The sequence below is a fragment of the Osmerus eperlanus genome, chromosome 5 (assembly GCF_963692335.1).
Source record: "Osmerus eperlanus chromosome 5, fOsmEpe2.1, whole genome shotgun sequence".
Taxonomy (NCBI): Eukaryota; Metazoa; Chordata; class Actinopteri; order Osmeriformes; family Osmeridae; genus Osmerus; species Osmerus eperlanus.
In genome coordinates this window covers 20562421-20581882 of record NC_085022.1, presented here as the reverse complement: position 1 = coordinate 20581882, position 19462 = coordinate 20562421, and the positions used below count along the sequence as shown (strand labels likewise).

The 19462-nt window shown below is 50.8% G+C and overlaps 1 protein-coding gene across 2 annotated transcripts in view; it reads right to left on the bottom strand.

Moving 5' to 3' along the window:
- pde3a (phosphodiesterase 3A, cGMP-inhibited) overlaps positions 1-18278 on the bottom strand; it is a 61447-nt gene extending 43169 nt beyond the window's left edge. For both annotated transcript variants that reach the window (XM_062462556.1, XM_062462557.1), the window contains exon 1: positions 16660-18278. In XM_062462556.1, the coding sequence (XP_062318540.1) occupies positions 16660-17556 (897 nt within the window). In that variant the 5' untranslated portion in view covers positions 17557-18278. The remainder of the gene's footprint in view (positions 1-16659) is intronic.
- Positions 18279-19462: the final 1184 nt, after the last annotated feature.

Sequence of the window (19462 nt, the reverse complement as noted above, 5' to 3'; positions counted from 1 at the left end):
TTTTTATGAAACGCTCCCCGGTGCTCTTCCCCACCACCAACCAGAACACTGCAGCCACGCATTCCCCCCCCCTCCCCCTCCCCCTCACCTCTTCCCTTGATATAAACTGGGCTTGAACTTCCTTTGTTGCTCCTGAACACACTGGGGCCTGGTTGTATTTCGGTTAATCTCTCACATAGGCGTGTAGGACAGAGTGAGAGAGCTAGAGGGAGAGGGAGAGGGAGAGGGAGAGGGAGAGGGAGAGAGAGAGAGAGAGAGAGAGAGAGAGAGAGAGAGAGAGAGAGAGAGAGAGAGAGAGAGAGAGAGAGAGAGAGAGAGAGAGAGAGAGAGAGAAAGTGAGTGCTGTTTCCCTTTCATCGAAATATGCCTGGACCCATACTTGGACTCAAAAGAACACAGGGGGGCTGAAAAAAGGTGGTAGAATAGGAACGAAGGACGGAAAGAAAGAAAGAAAGAAAGAAAGAAAGAGAGAGGGGGACAGAGAGAGAGAGAGGGAGAGAAGGGTCAGTCGTTCAGTGAAATCCAACAGTGCATGAAAGGCACAGACAGAAAGAATACATCTGGTGTAGAAATAGGAGAGGGTGGTCGGTACAACACGAGGGCGGGGGAGAGAGAAGGAGGAAGGGAGAGAGAGGGTGGGAGGGGGAGAGGGAGAGAGAGAGAAAGAGGGAGGGAGGGAGGGAGAGAGGGAGATAGAGAGAGGGGGAAAGAGAGAGAGAAAGGGGGAGGGAGGAAGGGAGGGAGGAAGAGAGAGGGAGAGAGAGAGAGAGATAGTGGGAGGGGGAGAGGGAGGAAGAGAGAGGGACAGAGAGAGAGAGAGGGGAGAGAGAGAGAGAGAGAGAGAGAGAGAGAGAGAGAGAGAGAGAGAGAGAGAGAGAGAGAGAGCAGAATGGTGTTATCATTGAAAAAAAGCAGAGAAGAAAGAGATGGGGGGAGAAAAGAGTAACAACAGGCTTGAAAACCCCCAGAAAGAGAAGCGGGAGGAGCGCTCTAGTTTGGTGCACACAAATCTTCAAGTTGTTTTTTTCTTTAACCGAAGGAACAACATCTCCATCAGGAGCACACAGGCCAGGACTGCAGTGCACAGTGGAGGACAAGAGAAGAAGAAGAAAGAAAAAACACACACGCACGCACACCTCCCCTGAGTAGGGGCGCACTGCGTAACCATGGCGACGGCTCTGACGTCAGAGCCGGCTTTATGTGATTACTCATTGAGCCTGTGGAGGAGCTGGCCAATAAAACTGGGACCATTACTCACGGAGGGAGATGGCCACAGCTGAGGTTACTGAGAAAGCCTGTACAGTAGGAAACTATTCATTTGAGCACTTCCACCAGAGAGACACGGGGAAACACAGCTAGCTCGTGTGATCTGCCTTCACCTCCTCCTTAAAACTTTGAAATAAGGCAGCACAGTTATCCATCGATGTTTCGATGTCGTGGTGTAGAACCTAAAAAGGTAGTAGGGAGGTCCAAATAAAAACAGGGTTTTGTGTTAGCTGGTAGTGGTCTCACGCACACAAAAGAAACACCGAAACCCTCAAAAATGTGAGACTATGATTACTGAGGTTTACTGAGTGGTTTACTGAGGCGGGGGACATGGTAGGTGACATCAAGGGGACACCCGGTGTCCCCTTGATGTCACCTACCATGTCCCCCGCCTCCTCCTCAGCCAATCGCAAACATGCCCCCCCTACCCCGCACACACGAGGGAACGGACGCCGACCCAGGTACACTTGGCATTCCGCACGCTCCCAACCCATAATCCGTGGAAGCGCACGTCCGAGGCCAGCCATCTCTCTGCGCTCGTGGCACAAGATGACCCTGAGAAGGGCACGGCGCCACCGATACCATGACATCAGACCAGCCTCGTCTACACCCCCCCCCCCCCCCCCCCCGCCCCCCGCTTCCTCTCCCGTCTCCCACACGCTCGCAGCATTCTTTCAGGGAGTGGGGAGCACTTTCCGGGCCAGATAATAACCCAAGCAAACACCGTTTGATAAACACGGTCAGCCTTGGCAATTAAGGCCCCAAAAGGCCTCACCGGTCAATCGGGGGCGGGGGGGAGGGGGCATCGAGCGGACATGGCATCACATAACCCCTAGCCTCCATCGCTGGGGAGTTGATGCATTCCTGCCTCCATGCCCGAGTGCAGCGTCTCAGCCAAGCCAGAGCGCTGCACTCAGACCCAGTCGGCAACGCAGGCAGCTCAGCACCGATAACGGGGTAGCTGTGCGGTGACGAGATGCTGACGGCAGCGAGGGCTGCTGACGGCAGCGAGGGCTGCTGACGGCAGCGAGGGCTGCTGACGGCAGAGAGGGCTGCTGACGGCAGAGAGGGCTGCTGACGGCAGAGAGGGCTGCTGACGGCAGAGAGGGCTGCTGCACAGCGGAGAGGGAGACACTAGTCTGCACCTCCCCCTCCTCCCCCCCTCCCCTGCCTGGATTCAAGGATTTATCATTATCCCCCCCCGCGGCACACACACACACACAGTACAGTATGTCATGTGCGGCTGTGGATCACCTGCTTTGATGAAAAGTTTCGTGAGGCAGTGTGTCACCTCCACGAGAGCACGAACAGAGCCTGCCGTAGCCGTCTCTCCCCCAGACCCCGCCCCCCCTCCCCCAGACCCCGCCCACAACCACCCCCCCCAGCACCCAGACACGCTGCTGATGTCATCCTCAACGGGCACTGCATCTGATCGGATTTAATGAGAGGTTTGGATATCCTCTTTCCACCCCTCTTCCTCTTGTACGTCCTATACCCCTCCCCTCTCTCCGCATCACTCTATTTCACCTTTTCTATCTCTGCTCGTCTTCCTCACTCCCCCCCTCCATTTTCTCTCTTTCCCTCTGTCCCTGTGCAAGCGTGTTTGCGTATACATGTGTCAGCGTGTGTGCGTGAGTTTATGTGTATGTATGTTAAACAGTGTCTTCATGTGCGCAAGTGTGTGTGTGTGTGTGTGTGTGTGTAAGCCCACATGCGTCAGTGCAGCCGTGTGAGAGCTTGTGCGTATGTGTGCGTGTGTGTGCGTCGCACAGACACGCTGCAGTCCACCTGGCAGTGAGCTTAATGAGTCTTGTGCTCATGAAAAGTCGTTTGCATTCACATCCGTGGCCCCAGGCCCTGACCAGGTGCTCTGACAGAATACATCTTCAAACAACATGAGCACAAACCTCCCAGAGCTCTTCTCCAACAGAACTAACCAGCACCCAGGTCCTCCACACATTACCATAACTAACCAGCACCCAAATCCTCCTTCAACAGCATCTAATAAACCTCCCCTAGCCATCACTGCAGCTCCAAGTACCACCCAGGAAACACAAGCTGGACTACACTGTGTAGTTAGTTATTTAGTTAGTAGTGTGTGCAGTTAGTTATTTAATCGTTTAGTTAATTTGTAAGTTAGTTAGTTAGTCCTTTCTGGCCCTGAGTGAATGTGTGTTTGTGTGTGGGGGGCTCCCAGCACTCAGTAGCAGTTGAACCCTCCTACTCCCTGAGCGTGTGTGTGGGTGTGTGTGTGGGTGTGTGTGTGTGGGTGTGTGTGTGGGTGTGTGTGTGTGTGGGTGTGTGTGTGCGGAGGGGGGGGGTCCTCCTACTCCCCTGTGTGTGCAGTGATGAATATGTGGATCCATATTTCAGTGACATGGGCAGGGCAGCATTCTCAGCAGAGACAGGCCTCCACCTCTCTCCCTCCACCTCTCTCCCTCCACCTCTCTCCCTCCACCTCTCTCCCTCCACCTCTCTCTCTCTCCACCTCTCTTCCTCCAGTTCTCTCCCCCCAGTTCTCTTCCTCCAGTTCTCTCCCCCCAGTTCTCTCCCTACCATCTCCTCTCCCAGAGTACACTCTGGTTCACTACTTCACACAGCAACACAAACATGTTAATGAAACACAGCTGTTGGGTCTTTGTGGAACGGACGCCGTCCTCTAACTCCAAAGAACCCTCTGCAAAACATTCCCCCAGCCCCTCGCATCCCTCCTCACTCCCTCTCTCTCTCTGTCTCCATCGCTCACTTTCTCTTTCTCGCTCTTTGTTTCCCGATCTCTCACTGTCTTTCCCTCCCTCCCTCCCTCGGCGAGTGGCCACACTCCAGAGAATCCTTTTGTCGACCCCTCGTTTTTTCGAGCTTGAGATCGGACCCCAGAGAGAGAGAGTTCCCTCCCCGTGTCTCGTTCACCCGCAGAAGGCCACTCGTCGTCACATCAGACGGTGAATGATTAAGAGGTGAGACGTGCGGGCTGGAGAGGGCTGAACGGAGGAGGCCGTTCGAGCGGGCAGATCCTAACGTGCGACGGGGGGGGCTCGCAGGCTCTTTGCCTCTCGCAGGGAAGCTCTGACTCGGGGCCAAACCCTGCGGACAAAAAACCCGACCTGGCCAGCACATTGACACCTGGCTAGTGGTGAAGGGCAGCCCAGGACCTTGCATGTGTTTGTATGCATGTGGGTGTTTGCGCATGGGATTAGGTGTGTGTGTGTGTGCATGGGATTAGGTGTGTGTGTGTGTGTGCATGGGATTAGGTGTGTGTGTGCACACCCCCCCCCCCCCCCCCCCCCCCAGGAAGGCTCCTCCAGATGTGACCTCTGATTCTACCCTCTCTGGCAGCTGACCACCATATGCAGAGGCCTGTGCAGGTCCACTGGCTTGCTGGTTAATGGTCTGCACAGATGCCCCATTCCTGGAACTACTCCCCTGTGTGTGTGTGTGTGTGTGGTGTGTGTGTGTGTGTGTGTGTGTGTGTGTCCTACGGGCTAATGCCCTGTGCATTTCATGAATGTGTTTCACCAGTCCGAACACAATGGAAGATTTCAGAGAGGAACATGGGGTCCAAAGAAGAATAGGTCCAACAGAGAGAAAGGACTGGACAGGGTGATCGACATCAGGGGACAGCTATGTTACTGTTTGGACAAGGCTGTCTGACGGCTGGAAAGGGAATGGAAGAAGAAAATAGGAAGAGAGAGGAGGGATACAGAGGAGAGGGGGAGAGAGAGAGAGAGAGAGAGAGAGAGAGAGAGAGAGAGAGAGAGAGAGAGAGAGAGAGAGAGAGAGAGAGAGCAAGAGAGAGCAAGAGAGGGCGAGAGGGACAGAGAGGGACAGAGAGAGAGAGAGAGAGAGAGAGAGAGAGAGAGAGAGAGAGAGAGAGAGAGAGAGAGAGAGAGAGAGAGAGAGAGAGAGAGAGAGAGAGAGAGAGAGGGACAGAGAGAGGGACAGAGAGAGGGACAGAGAGAGGGACAGAGAGAGAGAGATAAGGAGGATGAGAGAAAGAGAGAGGGGAAGAGAGAGCGAAATAGGGAGAACCAGGATTATTGACTTACTGGTGCAATCCAGGTTGTCCAAGTTGCATAGACAGTGTTTATGTAGTTTGGCCAAGCCTGTGCGAGCGTGCGGCGCGATGATGGAAATCTTACGCTCACTCAAAACAAGCCCACTGACCTTTTCATCTAACATGCCTGAATCAGTCTGAACAGGCTGCCAAGGTGGAAATGAATGAGTGCTTATTACATCAACGCCAACATCACAGGCAACTGGACCTCATGCCCAGGTGTGTGTAGTCTGTCTGTGTGTGTGTCTGTCTGTGAATGTGTGTGTAGTCTGTCTGTGTGTGTGTGTGTCTGTCTGTGAATGTGTGTGTAGTCTGTCTGTGTGTGTGTGTGTGTGTTTTGAGAAGGTTGTCTGTTTGGATTCCCTCACTGACATCGAGCCCAGTTGGTCCAGCTAAAGAACAATATCTGAACATGTAAAATGAAGCGGGCCTGGGCGTCCCAGCATGTCCTATAACAGGGGAGAGCTATCACAGCTGCTCTCCAAGCAGCGCGCACCCCTGGCAGGCAGGTGGGCCTGGAAGCGGGTCTGGGCAGGTGGGCCTGGGCAGGTGGGCCTGGGCAGGTGAGCCTGGGCAGGTGGGCCTGGGCAGGTGGGCCTGGGCAGGTGAGCCTGGGCAGGTGGGCCTGGGCAGGTGAGCCTGGGCAGGTGAGCCTGGGCAGGTGAGCCTGGGCAGGTGGGCCTGGGCAGGTGGGCCTGGGCAGGTGGGCCTGGAAGCGGGTCTGGGCAGGTGGGCCTGGGCAGGTGAGCCTGGGCAGGTGGGCCTGGGCAGGTGGGCCTGGGCAGGTGGGCCTGGGCAGGTGAGCCTGGGCAGGTGGGCCTGGGCAGGTGGGCCTGGGCAGGTGGGCCTGGGCAGGTGGGTCTGGGCAGGTGGGCCTGGGCAGGTGGGCCTGGGCAGGTGGCTCCAGCAAATTGAGTGGGCTCTTGAAGGTTATCTTGTGTGCCGGGCAGGATGAGCAGCCATTTTGGTCACGGTGTCTGCATCCTTAAACACGAGGCCTGCAGGGGGGGTCTGACGAGATAGAGCCTGACCCAGTCCTAACCCTCTGGGAAAAACAACCCTGATTAAGAAATGTCTGCATCTGATAGAGATGGTCCCATGGACGTGGCTGGGTCTGACAGTGTAGGATGCCTGGCCGGCTGCACTCCTCCACCTGGGGGACAGTAGAGCCAGCAAAGGCTTGGCAGGTACAACGACAAAACAAATGTTTGAAAAACAAGAAATGATCTGACCTTGTTGCGGACAGAACTGCTCTACATGCAAAGTGGACGCTGCCAGATTGCGAAGCTTTCCCATCCCGTTCCGGGATTGTTATTGCGAATCTCAAACTTTAAATAAAAAAAACACACAAGAGCTATAGTAGACGGCCCGATGTGAGCCATCTGGTAAACAGCCTCCCTCACAGTTCTCCTCAGCAGTGGGGCAGAACCCTACAATTACACCGAGAACCAGAGGGGGGGGGGGGGGGGGGGGGGGCATGCACAACATCTCACTTCTAACCACACATCACATCTATTGAGGGAGAAGCAGCGAGCCAATCACACAGCGCCTTGTCCAGACAGATCCAAGCTGGGGTGGGGGGGTGGGGTGGAGGGGGCTTGCGTAACGTCCGGAGCCGTCAGGCCCGACTGCAGGGGGGGGGGAGGGGGGCTGGGGTGCTGCGTCTGGCTGATGGGAGGAGGAGGCCAGGCCAGGACAGAACCGGCAGATGGCCTCAGTGTGCCAGCACCCAACCCCACTTACATAAGGGGAACACTGGGGAATAGGGATGTGGGATGGGTCCATACCCTGGTCCCACCGGGCCTGCGTCAAACCGCAGCAGATGTGACCCTCCGACCCCCCACACCACCCTTTCTCTCCCCACACAGCCTCACCTTCTGTCGGGCCGGGCCCTGATAGCCGCTACCGTTCATGGATGTTCACAACCATAAAGCCCAAGAAGACCAGAGACCTTTAGTCAGTTGAGTTTTCATCGGTGGCTCTTCCATCTGAAGAGGAGTCTGGAAAGCAGCGTTCGTGTGTGTGTGTGTGTGTGTGTGTGTGTGTGCGTGTTTGTGCCTGCGTGTGTTTGTGCCACATCTGCTCCACTGGCCTGGGGCTTCTAGCCTCTCCTGAAGTAGGTCACGTTTCCCAGTGACGTCAGGAGGCCTTCTGCCTCGCAGTCCACGGCACGCCAAGCGCGCCGCATGCCATTCCTCGCCGCGACAATGGAACGTCTCTTCAGGAGGTATATCTCTGGCTCCGTGGATTAGTCATTACACAAATCCCTAGACCCATTTTTTCAGCCTGAAATACTGTGGTAAACCTCATCTAAGCTGCCTCGCCGAAGGTGAGAGGTCCTGGCGATTACACACACACACACACACACGAGAAGCCATACCTAAATGTCAATACACACTGCCATCTCCACTTGTACCGGAGTGTGGATAAGGAGGGGGGGGGGGGAGAGGAGAGGGGGAGAGTAGAGGAGGAGAGGAGAGAGGGAGAGGAGAGGAGGGGGAGGGGAGGGGAGGGAAGAGGAGAGGAGAGGGGGAGAGGAGAGGAGGGGGAGGGAAGAGGAGAGGAGAGGAGAGGGGGAGGGGAGAGAGTGAGGGGGAGGAGAGAGGGAGAGAAGAGTGACTCAGAAACAGAACGCATCAGTAATCTCATTGCAAATGTCTTCGTAAGGACGAAGGCCTGTGATGATGGTGGTGATGATGGGGAAGGTGGTGATGATGATAATAGTGATGGTAGTGATTATGGTGGTGGTGGTGGTAGTAGTAGTAGTAGTGGTGGTGGTGATGCAGAGGTTTGTTGGTTTAGGGGAGGAGAGGAGATTAGAGGAAAGGAGAGGAGATTAGAGGAGAGGAGAGGAGATTAGAGGAGAGGAGGCTGCTGGATGAGGTGAGGAGGAGAGGTGTCTGGGGTTGGGTGTGGAGATTTCATTTCAGCCATCCCAAGAGTAGGGCAAGCAGGGATCTGTAGAGTATGAAGGGAACAGCTACTAATGGAAAACATTACAAAGGCAGCATGGAGAGAGGAACCTGACACGGCCTACGGCGAAAAACCATTAAAATAAAGGCACGTACATCTTATTCTCATTGCTGTGACTTAGGATTTTCAATTTAAATTCTCCCCCCTGACACACACAGAAACAGCCATTTTCATGAATATACAGCTACTGTCATGTAGCTCCAGAACTTTCCAGACACAGAACAGCCAGTCTCTGGGCTTTAGAGACAGGCTTATCAGCCGGGTGCCATGGTGCCCTCTCAATTTGTCTCAATTCTCAGCTGTCATGCAAAGCCCGAACTCGAGGCAGAGTCCACTCATCATGGCCTCTCCTGCCTCAGGAGAGCATTTGGGTGCCCAGGGAGATGAACCAAACAGCCCCTATCTTAGCTCCACAGGACCCAGTCTAGCTAAGAACACACACATACACACCTACACTTACACACACAGATACACACAGCCGCGCTATAGACATAGACCTGTCAGTCCCAGCCATTGATCGTGACCAGGCACAAACGGATGTCACCAATACAAGAGCACGTTGGAGCACGTCTCCTAGCAACACAAGGGAGGAGGGGACAACAAATCAATGACCCCTGGTCCAGTTAGCCAAAGGAGAGAGTGTGTGTGTGTGTGTGTGTGTGTGTGTGTGTGTGTGTGTGTGTGTGTGTGTGTGTGCGTTAGCAGGTGATTACAGTGTTGGCGGAGGGAGGATTGATCCAGACCTTTACTGTAGTCCTTACGTAAAGCCTGAGGATTGCACAGGGACCTGACGGAGGGCACAGGGACCTGACGGAGGGCACAGGGACCTGACGGAGGGCACAGGGACCTGACGGAGGGCACAGGGACCTGACGGAGGGCACAGGGACCTGACGGAGGGCACAGGGACCTGACGTATGACGTAGCGAGCGTGCGTGCGCAGGGTTAAGCCGTTGAGGCGTGGAGGACTATCTTTCCTCTGAACTCCTCTCTATCACACTCTCACGACAACATCCACCGCTCAGAAGGCATCTTAAACTTTAAGACACCACCAGCTCTCTTCCCTCCAGAACCACCTTCCACATTAAATAACAGTCAATCAAATTTGACAGAAAAGTTTAAGCTACAAGCTAACTAGTTTGAGCTATGGCCTATATTGAAGCTTGTGTGTACAACAACATTGTACTAATCAGCTGCCTGCTGTTGCACCCTCAGGGACAATTCTGGCAAATAAAGTTAATTAGGAAATGCAATAGTCGAAGCAATCTGTGATCTCTCTGAGAGAATATTCTCTCGTATTTGGACAAAAATAGGACAATTTTCTTTTTTTCCCAGGCATTTGTGTTCTTGTTCTGCGGGGGACTGTTTTACTGACTGTCCTCAGGCTGTGTCATCAAAGCTCTGGACAGGACACCTTCTCTACCAGTTATGTGCTTCAAAAACAGGACACAGGTCCTCTCCTCTAAAATGAGCAAATACATTCATATAAATACAGAACCAGACCACAACCATGCAGGACCAGAACAATAACCATCCTGTAAATACAGAACCAGACCACAACCATGCAGGACCAGAACAATAACCATCCTGTAAATACAGAACCAGACCACAACCATGCAGGACCAGAACAATAACCATCCTGTAAATACGGAACCAGACCACAACCATGCAGGACCAGAACAATAACCATCCTGTAAATACGGAACCAGACCACATACCAAACCAGAACACAACCATAAATACCAAATCTGACCACAACCAAACGTGTAGAGAACTAGATTACAGCCATTCATGTAAATATAGAACCAGAACCAGACCACGACCGTACCAAACCAGACCACAACCAAACGTTACACATTTAAGATCTCCTTAATTGAAAGTGACAGCGAGAAAAAACGGCCCTCAGACCAAAACGTGAGACCTGCCCCAGCGAGGAGCGAAACAGCCCCAACGGACAGACAGATGTACAGACTGAATTTTTTCGTCTTCTTCTTTCTAGAACATATTCTCAGACTTAAACATACCGCTGAGAAGGGAACAGCGCTGGCCTTGTTTCCAGCAGGGACCCAGGTCTCACCATGCATAGGCTACAATAACAAGCTTCCTCTCGTCGCTCTAGCCAACCAGATGGCCGCAGAGCCTGCTACCTCCCGTCCTCAGTGTTCTCCGAGCCAAAACACTGACATGAGTGCGGAAATGTAGAATACATTTAGGCGTCTGTCTACTTTGTGTTGGAGCGGAGGGAAGGGGAGCTGTGGCAAGCAGGCATATCTACCAGGTAGAAGTTTCTGGGAGGGGGAGGGGGGGGGGGTTAATCATCAGAACCACAGGACAACAGAGGTCCAAACTGTGAAATTCCAGGACTTCCTCAGAGAGAGCCAAGTGTTCCCTCATGTCCGTTGAACTTTGGTTGACTAACGAGCAGAGAAGCTCGCTCTGTTTCCCTCACCGTTTCAGAGACGAGGGGAACAAGCTTCGTTCACACGGCGTCTTGGACTCGGGCTCGGGTCAAAGGTGAACAACGTCACCACACCGTAGGTCCTGCAGGTTTCCAAGAAGGAGAATGCGTGCAAATGATTACTGTCATGCATGCACACGGACACACACACACACACACACACTTCCTGTTCCTGGTGGTTAGAGTGAGAGTGGCCCATTCATTCGCTGAGGCCAGCTGCACACCTGGTGACAGACCAGGATGGTGGTGTTGGCTCAGAGGAGGGGGCTCAGAGGAGGAGGGGGGGGGTGGGGAGGGGAGGAGGAGAAGAGGGGGTAGGGGAGGAGGAGGAAGAGGGGGGTAGGATAGGGGGGATAGGGGAGGAAGAGGAGGAGGGGGGGTCCGGGATTGGGGGATCAGGGGAGGAGGAGGATAGGGGAGGAGGAGGGAGGGTTAGGGGAGGAGGGATGGGGGGGGGGGGGTGTGCAGGACTCCAGATGAATGCTGCTGAACCTGCACATTCCAGCCAGTTTAGCAGCAGAGGAAGCAGAGGAATGTCCCCTCATGTAAAGGATCACTGTCTGAACGGCAGGCAGGTACTCTGATGAAAAAGCCCTCGGGGGACACAGCCAAAGATGAAAGGAAAGGGCAACACGTCGAGTTCCAGAAAGTGACGAACGGCCATTTTGAATCCTTAGCGGCGTCTGCAGCGGTAGGGGTCTTTATCAGAACAGGGGGAGTGCGAAAACATTCCTAGATAGTTGCTCACACACTTTTGTGTTAACTAACACACATGCACACGTAATAACCCCAACCCACACACACACACACACACAAAACATGTGAGCACACACACACACAGACATTTGGCAAGAACATTCTGTTCACCTCGGAAAATATCTTCCCTCGTTGTAGGGTAACCCAGAAGCCTCACTACCGTAATTGCTTTAGTCTGGAGGGTCGGATCAACTCACACGTGATTGGCTGCATTTCTTTCTTGTATGTTCCCTTTAAACACGAGCGCTTGTGCTAGGAATGGGTCTCACAGACTCAAGCTTGTAGCACTGCCCAGCTATGAAGATGTCCGTGGGCACTTGTGGTGCTAGAAGCTCTTTGTGTTCATGTGAGGAAATCCAAACCTCTCAGCCCTCTGAAGCACCACCGCCCCCTTACCCCCCATCCTCGTCCCCATGGTTACCACATGTCGGACGGATGGGTCAGTGGGTCCAACGTGGGGACAAGTGCTATAGCTGCCATCTTAAAAATGGATAAAGAACTCCTTATCTGGACCGGGACCTAGGCTTGTTTACAGGTCTTGTGGTTGATGGCGGGTCATTGGTAATCCATAGTCTTGCTCGCCTTGCAGAAGACCAGGCCAGGTGTGCTGTGTGTGCTGCGTGTGAGCGGCCAGCCCCCTGATCCCCATAACCCACCCACAGGTGTCAACAGCGTTTGGCGCGGGGCTCTAGGTGAGAGAGGCGGGAGTGACGAGGCTCTGCTGTTAGCTGCCAACTGGGCTGAGGTGAAACATATAGATCTGGGGGAGAACACCCCCCCCACCCCCCCCCCCCCCCCCCGCAGCAACACTTTGCTCAAATGCAAATCTCTCTTGCCATTTAGGGGGGAAGAGTAAGCCTGCTGTTTTGCCTGGTTACTAAGCAAAACCTCAAATGACCTACTTTCAATCCTTCCAACCCCCCGAATCCACTATCCCCCTATCCCCAACCACCCCTCCATTCCTGAGTAGTACACACTGGGGCTGGACAGAGATTGAGAAACGTGACGAGTTCTGCCTCAATCTCAAGACACAGATAGACGCTTCCTCTCCAGATGGCGGTTTTGAGTCTAGCCCAGAGGCCAGAATCAGTCCCAAAAAAACTTCATATCCCACAAGGCTTTGAGTTTGGATATAGAACATCTCCACAAAGGCAAGAGTGTGCAGTGGACCAGTGAGATTTTTCTAGACTGTCACTGAAATGTCTGAACGAAATACAATTCAAGTGCTACTAGTGTACATGTGCAAACCGCAACTGGAAACATTCTAGAACCAATAATTGTGTTTGGAAGCGTTAGCACAGGAAGTCATTATTATAGATTTTAAGAATATCTTTATCATCCAAGTTGAGAAAGAATTTCCTCTGCTGGCTGGGATAATATTTGTGTTGCTGTCAGAGAGAGGATGGAGAGCAGAGCGTGTGTGTGTGTGTGTGTGTGTGTGTGTGTGTGTGTGTGTGTGTGTGTGTGTGTGTGTGTGTGTGTGTGTGTGTGTGTGTGTGTGTGTGTGTGAGGAGAGAGAGCTCCGGTGGATGTTAGAGCCGTTTTGCTACGATCCAATCAGTACTAAGCTTTCACACGGAGGACCAATCAAAAGCTTTCTCAGCATTCCAGGTCCAACGCAACCGCCTCAAATAAGTTGAGTGAAAACATGTAACGTTTAGTGTCATGTGGAATGCAGGAAGGCTCCAATGGGAAGCCTGGACTGTTAGAAAGTCCAGGAGATCGTTTGTCCTAGGTAGATGTCTTGGATGGAGAGGAAAGGAAATGAGACGACAGCAGTGATGTTTAGTGCACAACGCCTGGGACAGCCCCCCCCCCCCCCCCCCCCCCCCCCCTAGTTCATTCTCTCCAGCTGGAGCACATCAGGCTGAACTGTTACCCCGTATTATGGATTCAAAGCCCTGGATCTCTCAAAGTGGCGCAACTGCATCAGCTGATAATGACTTTCTTTTATTGCGTCAGCCGGAAGGACCCCAGCAATTCCCCTACTTACAGCAGTGATGGATGCAGCCTGTCTGTAATCAGAAAGATCAGAATGGGGGAGAAAACGCCTGTTTATTAAATCTGCACTTTCTCCTGAGGAAGATGCTTGCCCTGCTCACAGGCATCAGCGGGCCAGGACCAATGACGCTTCAGAAAGGCGGGAGGGGAGGGAGGCGAAACAGAAGGATTCCTCTTTGCTTTGTTTATTTTGTGAATAAACTGTTTTTATCCAGTGAGCATCAATCTGAAGAGTTTTATATAGTAATACACTTAGGAACTGTGGGAGAGACCGTCCGTGAAAAAAAACGAAGACACGTTTCAATAACACAGCTCAAGGCTGCGCTACATACGTCTCACTTCCCAGAGAACGTTTCTCGTACCGAGACGCAAATATGACGCACAGTTTCAAATCTCCAAGTAAATTTTTTTGTAAACATAATTGCTTTGTTAACTAATGGACGCAAATTGAAGCATTCCCCCCCCTCCCCCCCCCCCCCCCAACAACAGCGTGGAGGACGACACAGTGTTCTCCAACATGGCAGCCACTCGGCCTCATGTGGCCGCACAGTCAATCACGATAGCGGGATTAGTTAAGTCAGCGGCTCCACTCCTCCTCCCTGCGTCAGCATGCGGTTGCATTGCACTGATGATCCCCCCCCCCCTCCCCCTCCCCCCTTCTGGAGTGTGTGACCCTTGTTAGGAAGGCCAGAGAGAGTGTGTGTGTGTGATGACTACCATTGGTCAGTCTGGGCATGTTTACACTACAGGACCACACAGACAAGACACGAGTCATACAGCATCTGTACACCATGTGTGTCTCAGTTTCAGAGAGGACGTTTGCCACCAGCCAGCTTTGCATCACGCCCCCCCCCCCCCCACCCCCCACCACCAGGGAGAAGAACACTGCTAGTAATAGAAGCATGTGTCAAATCGAAAGGCCAAACAATATTTTGCAAATTGCATTAGGACAGTGGTCGATTCTGATCTCTTCTGGCTGTAATGGTTTCCAGGCTTCACTAGGGGGCTCTAGCCTGGATCCAGGTGAGGCCGTCCCCCTGGGTCATGTTGTCGACCCTCTTGTATCATCATTTCTACTCAGAGCTTTACTAGCGTTAGACAGAGTTTCCATGGAATCTGCCTGGAAGGCTTTGTGAATTCAGCAACAAACAAAAACCACATGTGGACGAACTGGGGCTATTTTTCTCCGATCAATGTTAAGCACTTGAAAATGTGCAAACTAGGCTGCCTTGATTTTATGGCCTGTTTTATCACTTGTTTTTATCACTGTTCATACTCTGCATCCTGGAAAATAACAACCTTATAATGTCTGAGCACGAGTGTTTCTGTAGAGTTGCTTATTTCATTTGAGACTAACAAATAACTTGCAACTATGAAATTATGGGGGGAGTGAATTTGTCAAATCAAAATATTATTGCGCCTGCTTCTCACAAGTGAATATTGCAATATACTGCTGCAGGCCACAGGAACCACAGTGTACGAAGAGGAACAATAAATCTGAGGTAATCAGCTCACAGACAGAGCTCACAGTCATCAGACTGCCACTTGCAGGAGAGGGCTGTGTGTGTGTGTGTTGGATGTTGTGAATCTCCTTGCCATACGAAGGTGGGTACAGCTCTTTAAGAACAAAAACAGCAGACTGTAAATGATTCAATCAGAGCCATCTGGGGGCAGATGCTTGTTTGTGTGGACCCTGTAAATGTTCAATGCAAAGCGCTCATCTGTATCGGTTTTCTGCCCCATCACTCACCATACAGAAACATCACACACACACACACAGAGAGACACAACATTCCTCTCCTAGTTGATCCAGCCCGGCTGTTATCACACAGGACAGGGCCACAGACGCTCTCCATCCCTGTCTCTCTCAGGCAGGGCAAGCTCACAACTACTGACAACACACATATAAACATTCAAGCAGCCATTACTCCACACATAGGGGGTGTGGGAGGGTGAGTGTGTGTGTGTGTGTGAGGGGGGGGGGGGTCTGACTGGACCACAAAGAAAAATAAACATGCCTCCCCCCACAGCCCACGTCTCCCCGCGCTAACCAGCCTTGAGAGACGGGGTATCTTTTCAAGTGGCTGAGCCGACACTGCCTGCCTCGCAGGTCTCCGACCCTCTGACTGCGCACAGGGTCACAATGAGGGTCTTTGATCAGACAAGAAAAATCTGTTTTGCATTGAAATACTTAGCGTGCTCATTGATTTTCCATAGGGTGGGGACGTCAACCCAGGGCCTGGCAGGGCTGAAGGAGCGAAGCCCCTCTGACCTTCTGGAGCGGAGCACAGCTACGTCCTGTGTCAGTCATGACTAAGAGAGCTGGCCACAACTAAGCACAGTTTGATTTTCCAAAGAGCTGAGGACAGGAGGACTGAAAGGGAGCGCATACACCAAAATCCATACTACCAAAGCTTGATGTATAATTAACTTTCTTTTTTTTTTTTTTTAAGTACAAACAATAACAAGTTTAAATATACTGCCTCTTCCTATGCGTGGGAGAGTTTAGAGGGATGTTTTGACCTTCCAAAAGCATCCCTTTGGTACAATACAAATTACATTAAACTTGAAAATACTTAATAATTGGGTCTGATGATGTAAATCTAAATTATGTGTCGGTTTCAGTTGAAACGGCACAGACACTTTTTTCACTATTTTCATGTTGACAATTTATTTTGTTGAGTATTGTTCTTATCAATGTGAAAAATAAAGACAACTTATATTTTACTGAATTGAAATAAAACACAAATGGACAGCTACAATGGAAATAAATATCCAATCCTAAGTATATGGCTCTTGCATGATTATTTTATTTCTGAAGCAATGACTATTCACTTATCCATCTCAAAGCCAGACATGCTCAGGCAGCAAAGACACTTCATATAAAATTATTTGTAACCAAATAGAAGGGAATGAATATAATATACATAATACAAAATGTAAATTGGTAAACTTCCATGTAAATCAATATTGGTATTATTATTTGTATTCAAATGTTGTCATTGATAATAATAATAATAATAATATTATTATTATTGAAATGTATTTGATGTAGATATATGTTTGAGCAATAATTCGAACACCTAATTTGCTAAATCAAACCACTGAGTCCAGGAAGTCCAATGGGACTTGCAGTAAGACAAAAAGTCCTTACCTGATCCCTCTGAATGCATGGCAGCGAAGTTCTCCGATGTGACTTGCTGTTGGACTGACTGTGTGCCATGTCTGAGGATATCACTGAGCTGGACCTCCTTCGCCGTTTAAATACAGGGATCTCTTCCCTCGTTCCAGTCACGGAGGTACAGCCCTCCTTATGTCCCCCTTGGTTGGGAAGGAGCTTGTCAGCATACCTCGCCAGTAGGATGCCGAGCACTCCGACCAGGTACGCCACGTACGGTCTCCAAGTGGCCCGTACTTTGTGCAACGAAATGAGTGAGATAGTTCTGACCACACTGATGAAAACAATGACAGAGATGCCCTGATTCAGCCGCGCTACCATGAGTGCGCCGGTGGCCAGGCAAGCGAACACGACCACAGCCGCTGACGCGAAAGAAAACAGCTGTTCATCCGTCCCGTGCAGGAGAGACCACGCGGCTGCTTCGCCAAGGTGGCACAACGTTAAAAGAAAAAGGGCGGTTTGGATAAGAAGTCCACAGCGAATCAAATACAGACCTACCCAAAAAAAGGCACATACAAGGGAAAATAATAGCGAAATCAAATGCCACCAAGTTTGCAACAGCTCTCCTACGCAGGCTGAAACAAAATGAACTGAAGATCCGGAGAATCTGCTGTCACTGCTACAGCTCGGCTCAGTTTTCCAGTCTGCGAATGTAACCACCAGAGCGAGAAAAACCGAAAGCGACCCCACGCACACTCTTTGAGAACTCCATATTTTACTCAGAATTAGGCTCAACCACGACTCATAGTCTTGGTCGCGGCACAGCGGGATGACACATGTTTTCACATAACCGTTGCGATCTGGTACCCTGAAGCTTTTTTCATGAGTGCTGCTCCGTACACCGCTACTGTCAGATTCTACTGGCATCGCCATCACTCAAATGGCAAATATGGAAGTATATGAGGAAGTCTATAGACCAGCGGGTCATGGGACGGGGCATGAGTTATATCGATGCAGAGTGGTTGAAGGAGCAGCCGAACCCCTTTTACGCACATTTAAGATGACTTAAAGATAGCAACAACAAAAAATATGGCAAAAAAACAGATACGCACAAAAGAGAGTCTCAATTTATGCATGGTGACGGTCTGTGTCTGAGAACATTATGTTATGTTCCTTCAGGTAGGCTACAACAAGAAAAGCACGGAATGCCTCGATACAATGAAGCAGTGAGGCGGAATGACAGACCTACTCTTGACGTTACAGATCTAGGCCATTGCTTCCCTCACATTATCCACACGTCCCGTGGTGCCCTCCTTTATGGCGCTGAGTCTCAGACTTATTTTGCTGTTTTTTTTTATCTCCTCCCGTTTCAATCCTTTCTTCTTCCACCACCACTAGTCTTTACAAAACACGAGCGCCTTCCCAGGTAGCTTAAACACACGCGCATTTTCTAAAGTACTTGGGGTGTCCCCGGTCCTATGATAAGTGAACCTCACGAAATCGAAATCGGTTCCCGTTGCCTTCGAGTATAAAGAGAAATGAAATCTTTAATTGCTTCAGTGCGCTTCGGTCGTTGAGTCCTGATGTTGTGAAGGGAAAGAGGGGGAGCCGGAATGTAAGTCATCAGCTCTCAAACTACCCGTGCATGAGAGTGTGAGTGTTGTGCATCGGCTCATTCACACCCCCGATTTCATTCGGCACAAAAGGGAGCACGGTGCGACGCAGGAGATCCCCCCCGAATCCTTAAAACCCTACCCAGCTCGCGCAGTGGACGCTATCTTTTCTATATTGATTTCTTTTATTTATTTGTCGACTATCGCATCATTTTTCCTCGTGCCATTGTTGGTTTATCAATAAATTGAATGGAATTGAATAGCCTAAAACCAAATAGCTGTTTAGCCAACATTATTTTGTAAGTTTCGAAGGAAATCCAAACAAATGGCAGTGTATTTATTTCTTTGTTAAAAAGGTTAAGGAATTGTTTGCCTCAAATAGATGTTCCTACTCCATCTTTAATAAGTAATTTAAATATTTATCCTAATGAAGTGTCAGTTGTGATATGTGTGATGTATGAAGGTCAATCACTGTGGTAGGATCACATCAATGTTTCAGAAGGTACTGAACACATCCTTATATGTGTATGCACGTGTCTACCTACAGTATACATATGGGCACAATACACACTCCCTCGCATGCACACACACTCACACACCCACATAGACATGCAAACACACTCAAAGTTCAACCTTTGAGCCGATTGAACATCTGGACTTCTTATACTTGGAGAATATATAGAAGAGTTCAAAACACAGTCCTATTCATGCCATGCTAAAATCTTCTCTATTTCCGTGTTCTGAGTCTCACAGAGGAAATCGCTAAGAACACTAGTTTTTAATAACTCAATCTAGGGAGAGAGGTCGACGGCACTTGTCAGACTGAGATAGCTTCTCCTTGAGGTTCCTGCCTGTCCATCTCAACAGGAGTTCCTCCCGTGTATGAAGTGTGGTCGGCACTCCCATCGCTATCTGCCGAGTGTCAACTGTGTTTAGCAGTGTGTTGGGAGGGGAAGCCACTGCTAACAGGGAGCGATAGCAGCTGAAGGAGGTTAGGGCCTGGGTTGTTGAAGGGAGCTGTCCATCATCTCCCAGCGTGTTCCCGGGGGTGTTCTCCACAGCCCGGGCTTTCTTATTCTTTTATATCATATTTAACATACAATAGTGTTAACGCCTCATCATATTTAAATGACACAGCAATTCCTGTGTAACTTGAATGCTTTTACCATCAGTATTGCTATGAGTAACTGTGCAAATGTTGTTGACAGTCGGATTTCTCTATTCCG